General features: G+C 33.8%; 1 protein-coding gene across 1 annotated transcript in view; it reads right to left on the bottom strand.

The window, feature by feature from the left end:
• Positions 1 to 6,455: 6,455 nt before the first annotated feature.
• LOC123653808 (TOX high mobility group box family member 3-like) overlaps positions 6,456 to 19,857 on the bottom strand; it is a 54,018-nt gene continuing 40,616 nt past the window's right edge. The window contains exons 7-15 of the mRNA XM_045589789.1: positions 19,651 to 19,728; positions 19,374 to 19,507; positions 19,151 to 19,286; positions 18,997 to 19,077; positions 11,018 to 11,290; positions 10,364 to 10,588; positions 9,653 to 10,048; positions 7,805 to 7,923; positions 6,456 to 7,728 (exon numbers count right to left, since the gene is read on the bottom strand). Of these exons, the coding sequence (XP_045445745.1) occupies positions 7,659 to 7,728; positions 7,805 to 7,923; positions 9,653 to 10,048; positions 10,364 to 10,588; positions 11,018 to 11,290; positions 18,997 to 19,077; positions 19,151 to 19,286; positions 19,374 to 19,507; positions 19,651 to 19,728 (1,512 nt within the window). The 3' untranslated portion in view covers positions 6,456 to 7,658. The remainder of the gene's footprint in view (positions 7,729 to 7,804; positions 7,924 to 9,652; positions 10,049 to 10,363; positions 10,589 to 11,017; positions 11,291 to 18,996; positions 19,078 to 19,150; positions 19,287 to 19,373; positions 19,508 to 19,650; positions 19,729 to 19,857) is intronic.

Genomic DNA, 19,857 nt, shown 5'->3' with positions numbered 1-19,857 from the left:
ATTTTTTTTATATAAGTAGGTTGGCAAACAGGCATACGGCTAACCTGATGGTAAGCGATTACCGTAGCTTATAGATGCCTGCAGCAACAGAAGTATTGCAAACGCGTTGCCGACCCTATCCCCAGGAGCTCAGGTTACCTTACTCACCAACAGGAACACAACACTCAGTGGCGTAGCATACCTTGGAATCCTGTATCAAAATTAGTTGGGGGGCCCAAATGAAGGGTAAGGATTTCTCACTAACGAAACAAAAATGCTTGCATAAAATTAAAATAAATACTTATTGATTATAAGTTATTACTTCCATCTAGAATAGACAATAGTGACAAGTCTTCCTAAGTATTCATAGTGAACAGTTCCTGTTCCATCGAAGTCCTTAGGGATTTTTTTATTACTTTTAGTTTTAAAAAACTTTCAGCTGTTGCTGTGATAACTGAAAGGGTCAAGAAAAGAAAGCAAGCTGCTATTACCTTCGGAAAACTGGATGCAAGGCTATTGAATTTTATCAGCAATAATTCCATGAGTTTCTTAATTGAATGAATTTTTTGAATTTCGGATTTTAAGCTAATTTAAACAGCTTGTAGCTACAAGCCGGAGAGTTATCACGCTTCCGCGATCCTTCGCTTCAGCATATAAGGCATATTAGATGCGGGGAATTTATAGGTGCATAACCTGAAGAAGAGATTCAACGCTGGTCTTTCAGGAAGCAAATCACTGGGGCAAAGTTCAAACACTTTAGCAGAATTGGCAAAAGACTTTCCAAATGGACCCCGTGCCTTTTGGTTTCTTGCCAAAGCTGTCGAAGGTAATTTCTTTCAGTCTTCACTTCCATCACTGGGCGAACCTAAAGGCTCTCTGGCACATTCTGCGAAAGAGAAAGCAAAAATTCTTTGCACTCTTTTTGCGTCGAACTCAACTCTTGACGATGAGGGGAAAGCACCATCGAGCATTCCACGGAGCGAGCACGCGACACGCAATGTGCGCTTTGAGCAAAGTACCGTTCGTCGTGTTCTGCACTCCCTTGACGTCAAAAAGTCCTGTGATTCTGATGGTATCCACACCACTTGGATGCATGGCTTGCAATCAATGTGCGAGCTTGGCGCGCATTCTTTCCGCGTATATGCAAACTGTGGGATGACCTTCCTCAATGAGGTTTTCCCTGAGCGCTATAATTTGGGGGTTGTCAAGCGTCGAGTGCATACACCTTTTCTCTAAAGGACATAGGCGATGGTAGCGGTTAAGCATCAGATGAATTCGTCTGCTAGTTTGCCCCCATTGTTATTAAAAAAGATTAGTTAATTGTTCATAATGATTAACTGAATTCCGCAATAAACTAAAAAATAATAAGTAGTTTGCTAAACATAATCAGCATAAGATGATGGGTCAACTTCTGTTGCAGGAGTTGAGGTGGTTTATTCAGACCAAGTAGCAGCTAAAAATAAACACTATCAATAATAAAATAAATCTCATCTCCGCAAATTAACGTAATAGACAACAACTCAGTCATTCTCAACTTCAGAAGCTGAATCTTCCAGAGAAAATCTTTCTGGCTTGTCAATTGTCAAAATCTTGTTACTGCTTAGTCTAGAACAAATAAGAGACAAATTTACCTAAAACACCGCGGTAAAAAGGTACAGAAAATGTTAAAATAAGCAAACCGACGAATACAATAACGACGAAGTTATCCCCGAACATACATAACTACAAAAAATATATATACAGTCGAATTGAGTAACCTCTTCCTTTTTTGAAGTTAGTTAAAAAATATGGATGGATAGCGGGTCACTAGCTTACATAAGCGGAATAATAGACGTCATACTGGGGAAAAAACCTCAGTAGCTATACTGATGACAATAATAATTTTTTAAATAACCACATTGGCAACAACTTGCAAAGCGGAAGAAAAAGAAATGTATATAGAAATTTGGCTATTGAGAAGCCAGTTCATATCTTATACTATTAAACGAGCAATTCTTGTATATATATATATATAATCTGAATCTCGGAAACGGCTCCAACGATTTTCATGAAATTTAGTATACAGGGGATTACGGGGGAGATAAATAAATCTAGCTAGGATTCATTTTTAGAAAATGTCGTTTTATCCCTGTTTTTAGGCAATGAAAAAATGGCTACAATATCGTTAGAATAAGAAGGTAAATTTCGCATCTGTCAATAAAGTTGTAATAGCTCAGGGGAAATCGGCCGATCGCGCTCAGCCGAAAAGATCATGGTTCGAATCCTCACGTATTCCAGATCGATTATCGTTTTTTTTCTTTTTTTTTTTCTAAAAAAAAATAAAATCGAAAAATATTATTCATATTTTATCAATATGTAATTCGTATTTAAATATGATTTTCAAAAAACACGATTTATTAAAAATACCGAGCTAAGCTCGGTCACCCAGGTCCTTAAATATTAATACAATTAAGACCATAGCTTTCCATAAAACGTGCATTTCGCAAACTCCTACAAAGCCATGTTAAAAATTGTCTTTCTCTATCTATATGTCTCAAAATGTACTGCAGCCTGATTGGGAAAGTACCTCAAATTTACAGAATATCGTAGCTAAATAATACCGCTTTCAAGTATGTTTTGTTCTTGTGGCGAGTAAGGTACTTAGAGATCCGGGGGAGGATAAGGAATTAAGGTTAGCAACGCTCTTGCAATTAGATTTACAGATGTCCATATAGGTTAGGGTACGGTATCCGTTTATCATTAGCCATGCTTGTTTGTCACCTTTATAGAAAAAAAAATACATATATAGACAGTCAAGAATCCACATTCTGTGATTGTGGTTCGATATATAACGCACACAAAAATATAAAATATTTATGTGTTATGATACAGGCTAATTTCTCGTACAAAAACTACATGACCGATCTAGTATCTACCTACTATTTAAGTCCACTAAGCACTCGGCTTCAGAAAACCTTATGCCGCATCTGTACAAGGCACTTTTTCATTTCCTTATAATTAATTATACAAGAGTTTGGAGTGAGTGATACCGCCAAGTCTACTGTATGTGCGAAATCGAGAGAGCTTAGAGCTCTTCTTGGGGATGTGCTTGGTGTGGTACAGACGTACTCTAAAGATTCAAGTTTTAAAAGAGTAATTAAGGCCACTGTTTAAACTACGAGGTGTATTATCTACACATAGATTTGCTGTAGACTCACCAGAAGCACGAAACTCGACTTAAGAGCGATTTCACAAAAATCGGTATCAATCCGCGGAATTGTAATATTTTGACGTCGTTAATCTCAGTATTGGGTCCAATAATGTAATTTATATTTTTGAAATATAATAGATAACCTTTGTTGTAGTAACATCATTATGTTAGATATATATGATGTATAGAATTTCGATTTATATTGTGTGTACAATATGTTAATACATAATGCAGATTTTTTTTCTATTTGTATCTCCGTTAATTCATAATAAAATTTTAAAGTTACAAATATTTTCTAAATAAGTACAATTTTAAAAGCGATATTTTTCTTAGAAAACTAAGAAATTTTAAGGAACTATCTAAATTAAAGTAAACTTACATCATTTAGTAACATAAAAAAAAAAATTAAATTATTTAATTTTTTTATTATTAATACCTTTTGTATTAAAAATAAAAAACCCAACCTAGTAAATCCATCGATCGCCAGCGCTCTTAGAGGTAAGATCCATGCAAATTCTGCTCAGCTGTCTCTTTCGCTCACACGCGCATTTGATACAATCATAAAAATAAAAAAATAATATAATTTAAAAATAATAAAAAATAATATAATGAAATGATAATTTCTGTAAACAAATGTATAATTTAATTTTTTTTTCTCACATTACCAGTACAAATAGGCATTTAAATCGGTTTGTCTTGTTATCTGTTAATAAATATGTTTGTCGGTGTCATTGAGTTTATAAAAAAATTAAAGCCTGTAAAATTTGATGATCTACTTGCATCCAAAACTACGCAACTCACATTCACACTCAGATTTTCTGGAACATAATAAAATGCTTTTCTATTTATATCGTAAATATTCGATTCATTCGTAAACTTAAAAAATTAAATCAATTAAAAAAAAATGTTTCATAAAATTGATTTTTTATCTTTATTTTAAATTAGCGACTCGCCCCTAGATTACACGTTGTTACAGAATGCATTGAAGAAATAAAGGTTCACTGCTCGTTCCCTGTAGGTGATAGCGTGATAATATGTATCCTATATGTTGACCCGACTTCTTAATAATATTTGTGCCACATTTGAAGTAAATCCATGCAGTACTTTTTGAGTTTATCCCGGACATACATACAGACACTGAGGTTGGGCAGAGCAGGAATTCCCTGCTCAAAATATGGAGCAGCCCGACTGGGGAAGTACCTCGACCTTACAAAAGATCACAGCAAAATAATACTGTTTTCAAACAGTATTGTGTTCCTGTTGGTGAGTAAGGTGACCAGAGCTCCTGGGGGGGATTGGGGATTGGGTCGGCAACGCGCTTGCGATACTTCTGGTGTTGCAGGCGTCTATAAGCTACGGTAATCGCTTACCATCAGATGAGCCGTACGCTGGTTTGTCGACCTAGTGAGATAAAAAAAAAGACAAACAGACAAAAGTTCTAAAAACTATATTTTTGGCTTCGGTGTCGATTGTAGATCACGCCGTAAGTTTTATTTAAAAAAAAAAATATTTAATGTACAGTTTTGACTTTCCTACCATTTTATTATATTTACCTATCGATTTATTGACTGTTGTTGTTTATCATACTTGAAATTTTTAACAAATTATTTATGTAAAAAACATTTTGTAACATAGTTATTAATTTTTATTATACACTAGAAAAAGATGAAGTTGGTTTTTCGGTTGTCACACAATACCAAGTAGCACTAGACTTGACCCAATGATAATCAGGGCCTGATTAACCCTTAGGCTAATTAGGCTGCAGCCTAGGGCGCGAGGATCGGGAGAGGCGCTCTGAAATCGTGTCTTCGCATGCACTAATCTAGCATCATTGCATCTACCCTACATATTTCAACTAGACCGAGACAAAACACTAAAATTAAATGCGCTTGAGAGTTCCTGATTTGAGAGTAAATTTTGAAATTTTGACTTGTTACTCGAATCGGTCGGTGGTCGAGCGAGTGGGAGAGCTGGCACCACAGTGCCTAGTGCGAGTTCTGTTCAATCCATCTCTCAATAACGGGCGTAAATTTTAACCTCCTTTTGTATGGGAAATTTGGAATTTAAACAGTGCAACCTAGTTCTCGCGTTTGCCGCTAGTTGACTCTGTATCGACTGTATCGTGTGTATGTTGTCTAGATTGCACTGTTTAAATTCCCATACAAAATAATCTTCACGTATACGCGCGTTTCTGTGAGGCGAATTATGCAACTCGCACTAGGCACTCAGCACAGTTTGCCGCGCGCAATGAAACACATCAACGATGTGCGGGGACTCCCTCCCCCGTCCCCGCATAATATCGACAAAAACTAGTATCGTTCAAGTGGCGTGCTGAAAGGCACCGTAAGCTCAAATCCACTCAATACGATACGCAATACCAATGTTATGATAATCTTAGTTGACATCAAAGTCCGGTTGACAACTAAACCTTGATGGTCACTGGTGGCTATCAAGATAGCCAATAGGCCTGCTGATAGCGATTACCGTAGCAGACGCCTGCTACATACACCATGCAGAAACATCGCAAATGCGTTGCCGACACTACCACCAATCCCCCTCTCCCAGGAGCTCGGTCGTCTTACTCACCATAGAAACACAACACTGCTTGAAAGCAGTATTATTTAGCTGTAATCTTCTGTTGGGCCGTGGTACTTCCCTAGTCATGCTGCTCTAGATTTTGAGCTTAGTTAAAAAATTTAATCACTCGGTCGCAGTCACACACGCACGTACGCATAAAAAGGCACAATAAAACGAAGAAATATCACTAGGTATTTTAATATTAACCTTTATTGTATATATCATATTTTAGTTTGTTAATAATGTTGTTTGGTTTTCTGCGATACATAAAGATATTTTAATTGTATGAAGCTTAAAATTTTTGTCATGTATTTATCGTAAGCAAGTTATTTTACTCTTTGTCTTTGACTTACCTTCTACCTTGTCGGACTCGCTGCTATGAAGTTGTTTAGTGGGTTGTGAATTTTTTTATTACAATATTTCGATTTCGACAGATTGCAGGAATTTTTTAGACCATTAAAATCTTACTTTACCCAAATAACATACGCTACTTAACTACTACGTGAACTGTAATGAAACACTCTCTACGTGTCTGTAATTGTCCCAATTTTAATTTTAAAAACTCTTACTCCTTGTCATAACTTAGGAAAACGGTACCAGTTAAATTGGTTACACTGCTAAATTACTTGTTGCTTCTGGAACAGCAATCAAAAAATGTCTTATTAAACGGAATTAAAACTACGAGACTAGTTTAAATAAAGAAAAAAAATATTGCTTAAGAAATTTAATGAAATAATTGTTCTAGTTACATATTATACATAGTTATTTTACAATTTATAAGGATATTTTGTTGTAAGGAAATCTTAAGTATTATTGAGATTAACTATAAATTACATAAAATTGAAATATGACATATTCTCTTCTCTTATCTACCTCTATTTCTATTATTGCAAGGATTTATTTACACTTGTAACTTACTGAATATACAATGAAACAATACATATTTTTAACTAGTATCAGTTGTTCTGAATATAAAGAAAATTTTGGTCCAGCTATATCCTATGCTAAGCACAACTTCTAAGGAATAATTTTGTATTGCTATTGTGAATACATTTTATGAGTAATTAACATGTCAAAGTAGGTATTATGACAATTTATTTTTCTTACCTACATAATCTATCATTTATTACCGTTCTCATCATGTCCTAATCTTTTTAAATCAAAACTTAATAATATATTTTTAATAATAAATTAAAAAAAATTGTTTCACATTATTCATATCATTAAATTTCATAGCGTTATTACGTTTTTCAGCTTAATTACTAAATTTTTTTTAACAAATCTCTCCAAAAGTATTTAAGGCGAAAAATAGTTAAATATTAACCAATGAATATACATAATTATTGTTTTATTACTTTACCAATACTCATTTTACTAAATAAATCCTATTAATACTATACATTAATAACTTAATGTTATCTTTTTGATGGAAGTATAATTAAGTATATCCCATTCTTGTTTTAGACATAAATATGTGTATACAATGTATATGAGAAGTCTCAATGATACATTCTGATAGTGAGATTAAAATACATAAGGTATACCTTATCTTCATTACAAAATTTTAATTGATTGATTTCATCACAAATAATGGTAAGAAAAATTCTTAGAGCATTTTACTCATACATTTGTAGTTTCATCATTAGTATGGGAAATGATTCATCTTCGTAGTAACAGAAATAATTATTAATTTGTCAAGGCACTCTAACTGTTGAAATTAAAAATGCAAATTTCTGTTGCAGTAGAAATTATATTTTCAACCATGATCTGAGACCATTATTATTTTATTTTATTATAATAATGAGTCAATAAATATCCATTACAAGGCAAATTATTATACTAATAACTTTCTTATCATTTTAAAATTTTGTAGCTTACTGTACATCTTGATATGTTATATATTTATACGATTTCACTTCACGGCAGAAAAATTTTGCATTTGATTGTTGGTGTTCGATGCAACCCATGAGCTGAAAACATCTCTGAAATAAAAACAGGAATGTTACTAATTTTTCTTTAAAAAAAGTGTTTGGCTAATCAACAATTCATATTCATTACCTGCAATGACTAACAACACATTCATTAGAGCAATATTCATCTTCCCACTCGCTGTTAGAAATAGCAGGATTGGTACAGCCCTGGCGTATACATGACGGTGTCGTCCCATTTTCATTTTGCTGAAAAATAAAACTTTTTTATTTTAACACTATTCACATTAATTCTATGAACAGCTATTTCACTACATAGTATAAAACAAAGTCGTTTTCTCTGTCCCTATATTCCTGTGTCCCTATGTATGCTTAAATCTTTAAAACTAGGCAAAGGAATTTGATGCGGTTTTTTTTAAATAGATAGAGTGATCAAAGAGAAAGGTTTTATATGTATAATAACATCCATTAAATAGTGTAAAAAATACTGTTATTTTTGAGTTTTCTAATGTGATGTCGTAAATAATTACATTTTTTCCGCTTGCATTGCAAACGCAGGCTGAACCCTAAGAGATTTATCAAAATAATGTACTAAGTATTGTACACATTGAAAATGTCTACAGAAAACTCCGCTATGGTATATGTCTATCTCTTATGGATATCCCAAAATAACATTTTTGTGTCATTTACTTTTTACGACAAATAATGGCTAATTTTCAAAGCAATTTTAACCAATACAGCATTAATCCTTATCTAATTTTTTTTTTAAATTCTTTATTTATAAAGCCATACACCTATATAAGGTTAAGTCGGCTTAATCCTTATCTAACTAAATACCTTAAATACATTGTTGATTTAATATAGATCTATAAGGCTCTTTACAGCACATAATTTAAATGAACATTTTCGAAGATATTACAGATTTAAAAATTGCGGGACGTAGCGTTTGCGGCGGTTCCGGTCGGCCGAGGCGGCGGGAGCTTGCCTATAAGTATAGTATAAAAAGTAAATAAGTAAAAATGTAGTGTATGAATTTAGATATTCCAACATAGATTATTAGATAACAAGAAATCTTCATGGTTTAGGAAAAGAAGAATTGTTTTACTCTAAAGTTGACGCGTGCGGGCCACGGGCAGTAATGAATAAATCAAAACTACTGGATCGATTTTAATCATTTTTTCAGTGAATGACATATATTTTATAACCGTGCGAAGCCGGAGCGGGCCGCTAGTTTATCATAAAATACTTCCATCTCATAATATGCAATTTCATTTAATTTATTGAAATACAAACAAAGACAAGAATAAAATAAAATATTATGGAGCACAAGTTATTACATTTATAACTGCAGTAATTTTCATAGTGACACACTGATGTGTTAGATATAACACGTTAAGAACAACTCTTACTAATAAATAATGTAAAAAGTTTTTTTTCATGATTTCAAATTAATAATCTTGTTCTATTCTGTGATAATCTAAAAATGTTCTATAAAATATACAGTCTTGAATAGGTCATATTTATGAGGCAAACACTTCAGCCTGCCCACTGATGGGCATAGGCCTCTTTCCCCGTGTAGGAAAAGGATCAGAGCTTAATCCACCACGCTGCTCCAATACGGGTTGGCAGATGATGTGAGTAACAATTGCTATCAGGTGTACATGACAACAACCTGGAACAACGGCTCAAGGTGCTCTCTGAGGCACGGTGGGATTGCACAAACACCCAGACCATGGCAAACATCTAAATGGTATTACGAGCAAAGTTTGTTAAAATTTAATATAAAATGCACCGTTAAATGGTGATAATTGTTTATAACTTGCTTAGAATTTATAAATTATAAAGCGTGTATATGGCACAAAACATATTTTTTGTGTCTTTTACATCAGTTTAATATGCAACTATGGACTATTTTTATATCCTGTTTTGATTTCCTAAATATTTCTTTTAATTAGCTTTGTCTTTTACTAATGAATACCTCTGGAGAGTGATGTGGCATTCCAGAATTTGAATTTGCATTGTTATTAGGAGTCTGTTCACTTTTTAATCCAGGGTTCTGACTTTGTTGTTGATTCTGCTGCAACTGTTGCTGCTGCTGGCTCTGCTGCTGCTGAGGTTGTTGTTGGTGTTGCTGCTGGTGTTGGAGAGGTTGCTGAGCTTGTTGATGCTGGAGAGGTTGCTGAGCTTGGTGTTGGAGAGGTTGCTGAGCTTGTTGGTGTTGTAGAGGTTGTTGAGCTTGGTGTTGGAGAGGTTGCTGAACTTGCTGGTGTTGGAGAGATTGCGGTACTTGCTGCTGATGTTGCATTTGTGGCTGTTGTTGGTGTTGATTAGATTGTTGTTGCTGATATTGTTGAACTTGGTGCGCTTGTTGCATCTGTTTGTCATTGCATTTTGATTAATTATTTTATTAAAAAATAGTTATATTGGCCTGCAATAATATTTAATCCTATCATCTTGATTAACTAATCTTAAATTTAATTACCTTTATTAATTTTGTCTGTAACTTCATATTCACTTGTATTATCATCATCATCATTTCAGCCTATCACAGTCCACTGCTGGACAAAGACCTCACTTGTATAAAATACATTAAAAAATTATATATAAACATTAAAAAATAATAAAAATTAAAGAGAGTTTTAATGGAAGAAAAGTTAATCCATTGAAAATGTTTTGAAATTTAGCATACCTGTTGTGAGTGATGATACTGCATGGCAGCATGGACTGATTGCAAGGGTGGTGATTGAGACTGCACTTGTCTGTATCCTGGTGGTGAAATCCCAGAGTTGGTTGCGTAATTTGGAGACTGAGCAGGCTGGTAGCTTCTCGGTGACTGTGTCATGTTTGGTGGACATGGTTGAGTGGAATTCGCTGGATTTACTTGGTATCCCTGTGGAGCTTGTCCTTGAACGCCCTATTATTAAGAAAGAAAAAATATATTTATTAAAGCTATCATAAACACTACGTACAGACTCTGAATAGATTTTTATAATTAAAACCACAAAATTATTAAATAAATACAAACATTTTAAAAAGCTGATATTTATATTTAAAAAAATAATAATTGAAACTAAACAGAGCATTTTAGTAATGCAATAAAAAAAAAAAATGATTAAAACTAAAACTGTAGTTACAATAAAATGTTATAACACCCAAATGTATGTTTTATGTCCCAATAGGTATATTGCTTAGAAATTTAGTTTGAGAAACTCAAAACTGATTATACTCTTTGTGATGGATCACTCACACAAGTATCTACCATTCTTATCCAAAGAAATAAATATCAAAATATTTGCCATATAATTGAAATAATAATTATTTAAAATACCCTAATTGTACTTACTTGATACGATTGAGGATTATGTCCCATATTTGCTTGATAGCCTTGAGGTGGTGGTTGCGCATTAGGAGGATATCCCTGAGGTGGGGCTCCAGTATATGTAGGCGGAGGCTGACTCCCGGGAAAGTTTTGTGGAGTGTAGCCCTGTGGAACTGCGTTTGGCGCATAACCTTGAGGTGAGTGTCCATTGCCATATTGTTGGCCTTGATAGTATGTTCCGTAATTTGCATTTGCATTATTATGGTTATACATTATTTGATTTTCTTGTTCACCACCCTGTATCGAAAAAAAAAATCGATTTATCGCTACTGGGCATACTATAAAATAAATTATGTGTAAATATAAAGAGTTGGTGTTATTTATTCTTATAAAACATTTGACACAAAGTATGAATACATTTTTACACACATTTAAGAGCTTTTAAAAGCTTACCGGTCTAGTAAATGCGTGGAACGATTGTTTGCTTTGCTTAAATTTATTTGAATATACGATCTTATAATAAGACTGAAATATTTAAACATATATCGAAGCAATAATATTATTAAAACAGCGTGACTTATTTAAAAAAAACAACACTCAGAGAAAATTTCATTACAGAATAAAACACAATACAATAGAATTGAGATCGTACAGACACCAGTCAATGCAGTGACGCCTGCTTACTTGGAGTGACCAGTTTAAAAAAAAAACTTCGCGCAGTCGCAGTAACTACGTTCCGCTCGAAGCGAAATATAGAAAGGAGACTTTACAATCGAAGAGACCTTGAGTAATATATGCGAATATTTTTTTTATGTATTTAGACAGTATTTTTTTACATGAAAAAGGGCATAAAAAGTTATAATCGTTATAGAGAATAAATAAATATTTTTTAATAACAATAGTTATCAAATAATCTTATGTAATACAAGTACTTTAGTACAGTACTTTCTAGAAACAATAGAATTCTGTATACATATATTTTGTTAGTGATAATGAATTTTCTTTTATAAAGCCATATGACTGCGGCCATGTGTAGAGTGGCTACATTTTACATAAAAACGCTTAAGTCACATTGGCTCTGCAATTTTACTCTTTTACCAGTTGCGATAAAACATTTGACTATTTTGTGGTCTACTTTAGTTCAAAATTTTTAAAGAATCTAAATTAATACAGGTACTACTGCAGGGCTAGTTTTTAACCAACTTCAAAAAAGGAGGAGTTTACTCCATTCTACCTATATATATACACCATGATAAGGAAATTAGGATCTGATGATGGTATCCCAGAGAAATCGAGGGAAACCCTCAAAAATCCGCATAACTTCTTATTGGGTGTACCAATTTTGATGATTTTTAATTTAATCGACAGCCGATGTTTATCATGTGGTTACATGTAAATTTCATCGAGATGTGATTACAACTTTTGGAGTAATCTTTGATAATGCGTATTTACTTGACTATTTTTTCGTCTACCTACGTTGTATTACTTGTCGATATAATTGAAGTCGGTTTTTCTTCGTTTGCCTGTAAACACAATTATCAATGTTTTAGTTGTACACCTTTTCTTAGTGGATTGATTGATTTTGATAAATTTTTATTTTATTTTTTCTAAGTATTAGAAAGAATGAAATTTATCCAAAAAATGTCATATTAGGAGTTTTTAGCTTGTAAAAGTGTATACACTTCTTTATCGGCAGACGAAAACGACAGTGATTTGTTATTTTAATTAAAACACACACACACACACACACACACACACACACACACACACACACACACACATATATATATATATATATACTAGCTGTGCCCGCGGCTTCGCCCGCGTTGAAATTAGTGTGTCACAAAGTTTTGCCGGCAAACTTCCAGTGAAACTCTCATCAAAATCGGCTTAACCGTTCCTTTAACCTTCCTCTTGCCAATGGTGGAGCCCTCTACAACACTACTACAATGGTGAAACCGCATGAAAATCCGTTCAGTAAATTTTGAGCGAATCGATGACATACACTTTTGGGGACTTTGTTTATAATACACTTACTGTTGCCCGCGACTAAGTCCTCGTGGTTATGAAGATATGTATTACTATTAAGATGTTTAAAAACGAAAATTATTTTTTTATTTCAGTCACTTGAAATGCTTATCAAACTGAGTAACTTTTTAAAAGACACAATTTAGTATAATTTAATAGTTATTTTTATAAAACCTCTCTATACACCACCTTTTTCGTTTTATTTTCAGGCTGTATATGTTTCATACAAACTATCAACCCCAATTAAACCCCCTTAGCGATGGAATATCGTAAAATCCGTTCTTAGCGGACGTCTGCTAACTATAATCTACATCCCTGCCAAACTTTATCTTTGTCCAACCTGGGTGGATAGACCATCCAGCGGTTTTCGAGTTCTCGTGATGAGTAAGTCAGTGACCTTTCTCTTTTATATATATAGATTACGATGCATTATTTGGACACCTCCTAACCATCTATAGAGCATATATTTTAAATTTCAAGTCTCTTACTTCAAAAACATAAAACTTTCATACAAACTTCCGACCCCCGTTTTATCCCCTTAGGAGTCGGTTTTCGTAAATTCAGTTCTTAGCAAATGTTTACGCCCTATAAGGAACCTACCTGCCAAATTTCAAGTTTTTAGTTGTTACAGTTTCGGAGATTTCGTAATGAGGGAGTCAACCTACCATTCCCCGTTTTAACCCCAAAAAGGAGTTGACTTCTAAAGATACATTATTTGGACACCTTCTCGCTATCTAAAGAGCGTACATTTTAAATTTGAAGTCTCTTACTTCAAAAACATAGGACTTTCATACAAACTTCCAACCCCTTTTTTACCCCCTTAGGGGTCGAATTTCGTAAAACCCATTCTTAGCGAATGTTTACGCTTTAAAAGGAGCCTTTCTGCCAAATTTCAAGTTTGTAGGTGTTATAGTTTCGGAGATTTCGTGATGAGTGAGTAAATCTACCATCCCCCGTTTTAACCCCAAAAGGGAGTTGATTTCTAAAGACACATTATTTGGACACCTTCTCGCTATCTAAAGAGCGTACATTTTAAATTTCAAGTCTCTTACTTCAAAAACATAGGACTTTCATACAAACTTGCAACCCCCGTTTTACCCCCTCAGGGGTCGAATTTCGTAAAATCCGTTCTTAGCGGATGTCTACGCTCTATAAGGAGCCTTCCTGCCAAATTTCAAGTTTGTAACTATTATAGTTTCGGAGATTTCGCGATGAGTGAGTCAGCCTACCATCCCCCGTTTTAACCCCAAAAGGGAGTTAATTTCTAAAGATACATTATTTCGACACCTTATCACCATCTATAGAGCTTACATTTTAAATTTCAAGTCTCTTACTTCAAAAACATAGGACTTTCATACAAACTTCCAACCCCCGTTTTACCCCCTTAGGGGTCGAGTTTCGTAAAATCCGTTCTTAGCGGATGCCTACGTCTTATAAGAAACCTACCTGCCAAATTTCAAGTTTGTAGGTGTTATAGTTTCGGAGATTTCGTGATGAGTGAGTGACCTTTCGCTTTTATATATATTATAGATTATAGATTATAGATATATATATAGATATATATATATATATATATATATATATATATATATATATATATATATATATATATATATATATTGGCATAGAAACGCAGGTTTTCCTCAAGATTTTGTTCTCAGTTGAGCAAATGACAAGTTTTCAAACAAATTTAGAATGTGCATTCAGCTGTGCTGTTTATATTAATAGATACATATATGCATTATTCCAGATAAGTTTTATGTGTAAAAATCATCATGTAATCAGAAACGAAACATGTAGTTGTTAAAAGAATTTTTGTGTCCGTAATAGGGCCAACCAGTATTTCTTTGTAAATTATATTTCTGAAAATATGCATAAATTACAGTTAAAAAAAATAGATATGTAGTGTATTTACGCTTCCATGGGAAGGGCTCCTGTTATTAAAATTCATCTCGTAGATGATTTTATGCCACTGTTGTCAACATTGGCATAAAATCATCTACACTTTTCAAAAGCAATTATGTATGTACAGAGGAAAATCCACGCCATAGGACTTTTCTAAGAGTTTACAATACAGAAATAATTAGTGTTTAGTTTATTTAGGCACAATGCTACTAACAAAAACTTGTTCTATAAAACTTATAAAACTAGATGAAATGCCTAATTAGGCGTAAGTCTGCATATCGTCGTATCAATCTGTAATTATCTTAAAACTTTGCTAAATAGTGTATTTGTAATGTACAATAAAGTACAAATAAATGGGAGAAAGAGGCCTATGCCCAAAAGTGGGATCTTAGAGGCTGAAGCATTAAATGGGCAATAATAAGCCTAGCGACATATTTATTTATTGGCTACATGATCTAACTTCTCATTTTATAACTAAGCAACTGGAAAACAAAATATATGTATTTTTGACTAGCCCATTGGCGCAGTTTCTAGGCTTGTTTTCTGTTCTGCGAGTTGCGGGTGCAATTCCCGCCTTTGTCTGGGTGTAACATGTGTATTTATATATTATATATGTATTTTCTATGTATATTTATCAAAAAAAAAAAAATGTATTTAGCTATAACATTCGGCTGTTACCTGTATTAAGTTGCTTAATATGGGAAAAGACGACCCACATGGTCATCTTTTTGTTACGTTATAAAATATTTATTTTAAGATAGCCTCTGAGGCCGCTGCCTTGAATCTTGCGGGCAGCGGGGCGGCGGCGGTGGCGGCGGTATGCGTAAAATCAAATGGACCGGCCCTCGAAAACCAGCACGAAACTAACAGAAAAGCGGGCACTCCAGTCAAGCGGTCAGCATTGCAGTGTTGTGCAATTCAAATGGGGGGGGAGCGCTAAAAAATGTATTGTGATTCGGGCGTGAGTTAAGCTCGTTACGCCATCGCCACTGGGAAAGAGGCGTATGCTCAGTAGTGGGATATTACAAGATTTACTACTTAAATAAAACGGGAAATAATCTAATATATCAAATTCTCGTGTCGCGGTGTTTTAGTTAAGCTCCTCCGAAACGGCTTGACCGATTTTCTTGAAATTTTGTGTTCATATTGGGTAGGTCTGAGAATCGAACATCTTTTTTTCATCCACCTAAATGTTAAAGTGTTACCACTTCATTTTTTATTTTATTTGATTGTGATTTGGCATTGAAAAATACAACATACAACACTAAATTTTTACCCTTCTACCACCAACCCCTATTTTTAAATAGCGTTTAGCGGCAAGACAACGTTTGCCGAGTCAGCTAGTTTTTCTTATATTATTATATTCGTATAATATTATATTTCTTATATTATTTATTCCAGACTCTAAATCATCCTTGATAGCTTCAAGTATATAGTCAAAAGTTTCTACACTCATTCTGTTGTAGTCGTAGAATTTTGTCTCTGTTCTTCATAATTTTGATAACTCTCCTTTTATTTTCCTTGTCTTATAGTAAGGATTCACTTCTTGTTTTGCCCACAATAAATCGAGCATTAGCAATAAATTTGAATCAAAAAGATATTGTCGCCGTTGTTCATACATATTGTTCGAATGTTCGCGAATAATAACAAATATCTCGACGACACAACCACGAACACAAGACTACGCCGCTATAGTGTCACGTGACCTACCCGCTGGTTTCGAGAACGGGCCTGCGTTGCCCGCCACGCTGCCCGCAAAATTCGGGGTAGCGGCCTGAAAAACTTTCTATAGAAAGCGTCAAGTAAAGATCAACAATTATTTCTATTTGTCCTTCTGAATTTTTTATTTTATCACCATTTTACGTTTACAGCTTCAACACAAGGTCCTCAAAAAATATAATTCAAGCTTCCATAAACAGTATCATTTATTATAATAAACTAAGTGATAACTTAGCAATATGAAGTGTAAAAGAAGAGTAGCAATATCTTTGCGTATCTGAGTGTCCGTGAAAAGTCATTAAATAGGGGACGGGAATAAGATGTATATATATAATATAACAATAACAGACGACCGTGTGTATATTGTATAGATATTTATTTATTTAAAAATATAATAATATACATTTTTACAATTTTTATCACAATACTTTATATTGACTTATAAAAGTTCTTTATAAATTCACAATAAATTATTGAGTTATCTCGTGTTTAGGTTATTCATATAACAAAATATTAAAATTTATGTAAGAAAAAAACTTCATACTTCAATTGGTTAAAAACTGCTTAATTCATAATCATATCACACCTGTGCCTACGCTAGTGCCATTCTGGAGGGGTTTTGAACTGTCATTTAGTGCTGAGAGTTGGACACGTTTTCAAGCCTTTTTCTTTCAAACTTGTTTCTCCTTTCTTCTACACTCCATACTTAGCATGTAAAGTAATACATCTTATTCTTTTATCATGACAATAGTCAATTCAAGATTTGGTGCGAGCGCGCGAGATGTAAGCGACCGGTCATTTGCACCATTCAAAGAGCGCTATTCGATTCATGTACCGACAACGAGTTAGTCACTTGTATTTGTTTATGGTCGTTCGTGCGTTCGTATTGCAATTGTTTCACCTGTAATTAAATATTTTCCACCATACTCCCTCATACCACTCGCAATACAAGGTGATGAACCATAAAAATAAAAGAAATCCCAAACACCTAAGCTCAAAATTAGACCGTTTATCGGTATCATTTCGTTCCGTGACTTCTCCGGCGCTACGGAAGACCTTCGCTCTTGCGTTCAAAAACAAACGTAGTCACGCACTTGCAACGAACGCAATGGTCATTTTTTTTTAAATTTAAGAGGAACCCAATGGACATTGACTTATGCCTCAAAATGGTCACAGAACGGAGTTAGCTTACGTACTCCACGTACTCTTGTTTGACCTACCCCTATAGTGTTCTTTAGAAGCCCGCGGCGCGAAGGAAGTCCCCGCTAATGTCCCATGGGAAGCCCGTAGATGATTGCGTTTTGTTAGGCAAGGGCGAAGGGGCTGCACCTTCCGAAGCGCCGTAGCCGTTACGGAACGACATTTCAATACACAAATTGATTTTTCAAAAATTAAGAATTTTGTTTCTCAACAGTTTCTGGGTAATATTAGTGGCCATAATTTTAAACATACTGATTTAAACATTTAGAAGCTAATAGAATATATTATTTGATGTCATATATTAATATTTTAGAAGTTTATTACTTGAATGCAAGTTACAAATTTAAATGCTAATAATTGTGTTTGTTCGCAAACGAAAAAAAAAAACCGACTTCAATTACATTGACGAGTAATACAACGTAGATCGACGAAAAAATAGTCAAGTAACTACGCGTTATCAAAGATTACTCAAAAGTAGTTATCAGATCTCGATAAAATTTATATGCGACCACATGATAAACACCAGCTTTCGATTAAATTAAAAATTATCAAAATCGATACACCCAGTAAAAAGTTATTGCGAATTTTCGAGTTTCCCTCGATTTCTCTAGGATCTCATCATCAGATCCTGGTTTCCTTATCATGGTACCAAACTAGGTATCCCCTTTCCAACAAAAAAAGATTTATCGAAATCGGTACATCCAGTAGAAAGTTATGCGGTATAATACAACGTAGGTCGACGAAAGAAGCATCAAGTAAAAACGCATTATTAGATATAACTCTAAAAGTAGTTGTTAGATCTCAAATAAATTTAAATGGGACCAAATGACACACACCACCTTTCGATCAAAAGAAAATTTGTCGAAATCGCTCCACCCAGTCAAAAGTTCTGAAGTAACATACATAAAAAAAACAGTCGACTTGAGAACCTCCTCCTTTTTTGGAAGTCGGTTAAAAATAGCCACCATGCTAAATTGTTGTATTTATAGTGGCTTACATAGAAGATAACTAATGGCTAAGATAGTGTAATTCAGACGCTCGTTATTTGTGGCTGACTTATTAATTTAGAAGACAATGTAGATTTCTTTAATTAGCACCCAAAATAAATTAATAAATGTTAAAAAAAAGTGTTGTATAAAATAATTTGTTACCTTAGACACTAAGCTGGCTCGATATGCTGCCAACGCTTTCAGGTATTCTTTCTTAGCTACTTCTGTTTTCTGTTTATAAACCTAATAAAGACAATAGTCGTCAATTTAACTGATTTTATAAATTATTCTAAAGAAACTGCGCAAAGAAACTTACACTTTTATGTTCTGAATCTAAGCCATCCCACATGGATGCAACAATTTTAGAGACTTCACCAAAACTTGCATTTGGATTTTGTCCTTTAATAGCTGCTTGTGTATCTCGAAAAAACAATGCATATGCTGATACAGGTCTGTGAAAAATAATGTTTTATTAATTTATAAAATTGTGTACAAATTAATCGGGATTAATTTTCTTTTAAAGCTTTTAATAAACATACTTCTGCGGTTCATTAGGGTCCCTCTTTTTTTTCTTTTTCTGCACTTTAGGTTTTTTCTGCATCTGGCCACGATTTACGCCATTATCCATTGGCTCCGGTGAGGATCTCTTAACACCTATGTTGCTTACACCCACCTATTCACATAAAAATAATGTTAAAATTGTAAAGTTACTTATTTCTTGTATTGTTCTTTCAAATAGTTCATTGGCACTACATGTCTACTTTATTTTAATTTGTATATAAAAATCTAATGTCTTAGTATAAAATTTTCCTATACCTGATGAAGCGTAGTTTGTTGCTGCCGGCTCGCTGAGCAATAATGAATAGGCAGAAGGCTTTCCGCATCACCAGGCAACTACCAACAAACAACGAACTTATTAGAATTTTTAAAATAAATTTAAAATTATTAAATGTAGTAAATTATCATGAAATGTACATGCCAATGAACTACTTATAATGAATATTAATAAATAAATAAAACAAA

The sequence above is a fragment of the Melitaea cinxia genome, chromosome 5, assembly GCF_905220565.1.
Source record: "Melitaea cinxia chromosome 5, ilMelCinx1.1, whole genome shotgun sequence".
Lineage (NCBI taxonomy): Eukaryota > Metazoa > Arthropoda > Insecta > Lepidoptera > Nymphalidae > Melitaea > Melitaea cinxia.
The sequence above is the reverse complement of the archived record's forward strand: the minus strand, read 5'-3'. Positions and strand labels throughout refer to the sequence as shown.